General features: G+C 36.3%; 1 protein-coding gene across 2 annotated transcripts in view; it reads left to right on the plus strand.

Moving 5' to 3' along the window:
• Nucleotides 1-5,045, plus strand: part of LOC108691672 (polypyrimidine tract-binding protein 1) — a 381,205-nt gene that overhangs the window by 310,137 nt on the left and 66,023 nt on the right. Inside the window, exon 5 of one of the 2 annotated variants that reach the window (XM_018199534.1) lies at nucleotides 1,677-1,865. In XM_018199534.1, coding sequence (XP_018055023.1) covers nucleotides 1,677-1,865 — 189 coding nt within the window. The remainder of the gene's footprint in view (nucleotides 1-1,676; nucleotides 1,866-5,045) is intronic. The other variant, XM_018199535.1, reaches the window with a different exon arrangement.

Below are 5,045 nucleotides of genomic sequence, written 5' to 3' on the forward strand. Positions count from 1 at the left end.
CTGTGAGCTCGATTTCTATCTCAGAAAAATCTCGCCCTTCTTCCTCGCCTAGGCCGCGATAATAAAACGGTCGAAGGACGGAGCGCGGTAATGCTTTTTATTAAGTTTTCCTCGATAAACGTACCACTTGACTGTCGCGAATGCGACTTCGCGACCGGAGGTCTTCGGGGAATTTTTCCTTTACGCCGAGTTGCGCACGAGGACGATTTAGAAATACGGGATTATTAATTTCATGAACACTCAAAGGAGAAAAGAATCCAAGCGAAATTCACTCGGAGTCTCAAGAGAGACGTTTTTCTTTCTCCTTTATACGATTATACTTTTATTTCCCGACGAAATTACAATATAAATTATTACGATACGTAATATAGCGCTATACGATAGAAGTTGTTCCGTAAAGGTATATGTTTGTTTAAGCAAACGAAAAAAATAAAATGCCCAAATAAAAGGAAGCAGTTTTGTAAAACCAACGAATGTTAAAATATTGAATTATTATATATTATATATATTATATATTCATATAATTAATTTCAGAAATGATAATTGCGTATCGATATGGTTGTCGGACTTTCAACGCAATCAAACTGAAATATTAATGCTTTCTTGCCGTGGAACGATGTAATTAAAATTCTTGTGCGTATATAGAAGCTTGTTTCGAACACCCCGTTTTCGTCTCTCGTTCCCTTGAAATTTTGCCGTCTGTTCCGCGCGTGTTTGTCCGTACACGAGTTTCAGATGTTCCATTATGACTTGCGCTCCGAGGTAAATATAAAAATGCTTCCCGTTCTTGCATGTTTTACTTTTCCGCGCATAAATCAGAAAAGAATCTCGACATAACTTCTCGAAATCGGTTTCGGGTTAAAATAACTGCGCAAACTTGGACAGTCGTGTGTCCCCTTTTATCTCTCAAACTGTGCAAGAGAATTTTACTCAGCAAAACTTCAATACGTAAACGGTTTGTGAAAGTACACAGCATGTAATAAGTAGTTAAGTAGTAAAAGCGTATTACATATCGGACTTCAATTCATTAGTCTCGCTATGAATATTTAAGCTATTTAAACATTTGATCACAAATTAGGCGCAACTAAAATATGTTTTAAAAGCCGTGTGATATAATTATCGTCAATTAGTGTTGACAAAAATATTAAGTAAGAATTAATACGCTTATGTAAATTATGATATCACTTCCTTATTTCAAAAGTAATACTCGGTAATATTTGAGTCATTACTATAAATGAATTATAAATTACTTTATCAATCATCAAAAATGAACTAACTTAACATCATAAAAAATAGTTAAAATTGTCGCTATTGAATTGTCACTAAAAAGAATGGTTTGGAAAAAAATCGTCAAAGTCATCAGAACTTAAAAAAGATTTTTTAAGGGTGAAATTGTGAAATAAAAGTGACATTTAACTATATTAAAAATATATATCTTTTTGAAAATATATCTATAATCAATATTATTTGATCAGTCAATAATTTTCCATCAAGTTAGAAAATTGTTTTCCTCCCTTCTGGAAAATTGATTTTTTAAAATTCTGTTACTTTTAAACTAAGAGAGCAATCTATTTATTTAAATATTTGATTTATTTACATTACTATTTGAAACACTTGAAATCAAACAACTTTTGCGTGCTTTTGCAATACTGATAGAATCTTCTTTTTTGTTACAGGCGTTTCTTGAAATGGGGGACGAGAATGCTGCGGCGACCATGGTGAATTATTACGCTACCGGCGTGGCTCAACTCAGAGGCAGAGCAGTCTACGTGCAGTTCAGCAATCACCGTGAACTCAAGACGGATCAAACGCACTCCAACAACGCGGTCAGTAGCCCAACAAATGATGTCGCCAACACCTCTGAGGTCTGTGTCATACTTCTCGCTTCACTTCTTTCTCGCTTCACTAAACTTCGGGAATGGCCGCATGAACTACTACGCTATTCTCGCCGAACTAACTCTCTTTCGATCTTCTTCTAACACTTACACTTGCTTCTTTCCTTTTCTATCAATGACGCAGATACCTAAAGTGATGTTGAACTTTATAAGCTAATAGACCAACGACATATATACATAGACTAAGTGTTCGTAGCTTGAAACTGGAAGATGCAGTTTAACTAGAGCCATTGCTCTCTTTCTATCTTAAAAGAGAGGAGTTCTTAACAGTCGCAGGTGTGAGATGGATTGAGATAACACGGATCCAATGGTCCCTTAAATGGTTAATTTCCGTCTTTATTCTCCATCACTGAAAACATGAGAATGCTTCATCTATGTATATATATCGTTGGAATAGATATGTATCATTTAATTGTAAAATTACATATTTTGTAGATAAGTTTTTAATCGATGAAACTTGACATAATAACGTTACATTGAAAAAAATTTTTGATGAAATGAAAACGTACTAACAAAATGACATTTTGATTAGCGAGACAAATAGAATTTCTTTTATTATAATAAAAAATTCTATTTGGTTTCACCATAGACGTAATAAGAATAAGATAAAGATACACGGCCAGTCTTTTGCTATTCAGTGCTATTCGTAGCGTGCACGCGTGCTCTTGATACCGAAATATTATCATGTCTCTTGATAGATGCGCAATAAAGATGTTTCTTTCAATTTAGAAAGAAAGAAGTAATAACATATCGCTCTCTTTTTCTAAAATATCGATTTAAAGAGAACTCAATTTTTTTTAATGGAGTGCAGATCAAGAACAGATAAATCCATATTGAGAAAAATGTTTAGTTAAATTAATTGGAATTCTGATTGAAAATGGACGAATCAGAATTTTCTAAAAACTAAAAACTAATTTTTGTTAAATCTAGAATTCTAGTTGAGATAACCAAAATTCTGATTGATATAATTAGAATCTTTTAGTTTGTCCATTTTCCATCAGAAATTTTTCTCAGTGTATTCTTCTATGTCTATGGATCTCATCAAAATGCCATTCTTGTTGATCTACGTTTTGTCAGTTCAATCAAAACATTTTCCTCAGTTTTACATATTTATCTGTGAAGCAAGGATACATTCGTCGCTTTATGTCCCGTTGATACGGTGACTTCGATGCCTCGAGGCGTTAGCCGAAGGCGGGCAAGCATGAAACCAGAGACTGTCCTGTCACAATACAATAGTTGTTACGCGTATCAAATTAGCTTCGATAGTATATTGTTTATGCGGGCTAATTAATTAAGCCGATATCCTTGCATATATCTTTAATCATCAAGATCCAAACACATATATGCGATCATGCGAGAGCGAGTGGAACCATGGCCATTTCGTCGTCAAGTCAATCTAAACACTCGCGCCCGCAAACTCCGTTATAATTAATGCGTCCATAATTTATGAACGATCCCTCGGGCGCAAACGGGCACGACGGTTTATCCCGCTACACCCCGCCAAACTCTTCGTCTACGTGACACACGGTCGTGCATACTACTTGCAACTTGCGTGTGTCATCGTATGCTGCCGGTCATCATCGGAACTAGTTAACTCACTGCGCAATTTGGGGCCGCACGGCCATTTCGAATGAAATTTGTCAACGAATTAATTAGCACCCGAATTGAACTGGCGAATCAATTAACGGAATTCAGTTAGGTCTACTCACGTCAATAGTTATGTTCCGAAAACAAAGCCGTTTATCGAGAGCTCAGTGATTCTTTATATATATTTAGATCTATAAAAAATATAAAAGCAAAAATCTTATTAAAGAATGAGTACTCGTTGAGCGACTTTATCTTTTGAACGCAGCTATTGTATACACATATGCATATCAATTTATGTTCTACATTGTTATATTAGATTATGTGTTCAAGTCACTACAAAACAGCTAGCCTGTTTGTCGAGTGATTAAACATGATTAATTTTCATTTATAGACTCAATAGAAATGCGCCTATAAGAAAGAGGCGCCAACTAATCACGTGACCATAAGTAAGAATTACTTTAGTCAGTCTCAGAAAATTCTTTGCTTCTAAGCAAGAATTACTCTAATTAATCATAATTTTATGATCTTAAGTAAGAATTACTCCAGTCAATCACAGAAAAAGTTATTTGACTGTGTTAGTGTTCTTCTCTCTTTAGACTCTCTTCTCTCTTTGTAGATCCTATCAATCATAATCAATTGTAAACATAGTTAATAGTTTCATTCGACTTGAACCCGGTCATTATGTTCGCTCTATCACATCAAAATTAACTCACATTTCTTTTTAAATATTAGCTTTTTAACTGCTGAAGTAATTTATGGATTTGTTGACTCAAAATGATATCAATGTGGAACGTTTCCACTCAGAAATCCATCGAGAACGATACAGCGGTGGCTTCGAAGCGCATACTCGGCGAATCCGTGGCATGTCATATTGTCTTTTCACTGTCGTCTTTCAATTCCGTCGTGGAAGAGTCGAGAACGACGTCGAGCGGAACTAGTATTATCGTTAACCAGCCCCGCCAATTCGTGTCGTCGACGTCGTAACTCCGTAAGTTTCGATCGTGTCGGTCTGTCTACCTTCCTCCCGAGGACATTCCTAGTCTCCCCTCTTCTGAGTTACCGAACTGCCGTTGCCACCCCCCGGGGGCGCAACTTCGCGGTGGAAACGGACACCGATCCCACGGGGAATCCTTCGAGAAAGTTTCATGTGTATATCGGGACGGATGGAAAAGAGGGAGGATGCGAGGTGGTGATGGTCTGCACGAAAAATAATAAATAAGTAAGTAAATAGCCCGGCGACGCGCTTCGTCGCCACCGATGCTTTTTCTTGACATGTGGAAACTTTCCGCACACGTGACCGTGGAAACTTTACAATCCATGGGATTTACAGGATCGCAGTTGCTTAAGAACGAAATTCATCATATTTCTGAGAAATTTCTATACGCAAATTTTATGTATCTTCTCACGATGTCATTAGTGCTTCATTAAATGGAGGCGATCGTAAAACGCATGGAACAAGAAGTTGAAATGACTTTTTTATGTATACTTAATGTATACTTTCTTTTTCATACATCACGCAAGATTCTATTTCCAGAAGTCGTTTCCAACTTGCTACGTGAAGAT

The sequence above is a fragment of the Atta colombica genome, unplaced genomic scaffold (genome assembly GCF_001594045.1).
Source record: "Atta colombica isolate Treedump-2 unplaced genomic scaffold, Acol1.0 scaffold49, whole genome shotgun sequence".
In the NCBI taxonomy this organism is placed as follows: domain Eukaryota; kingdom Metazoa; phylum Arthropoda; class Insecta; order Hymenoptera; family Formicidae; genus Atta; species Atta colombica.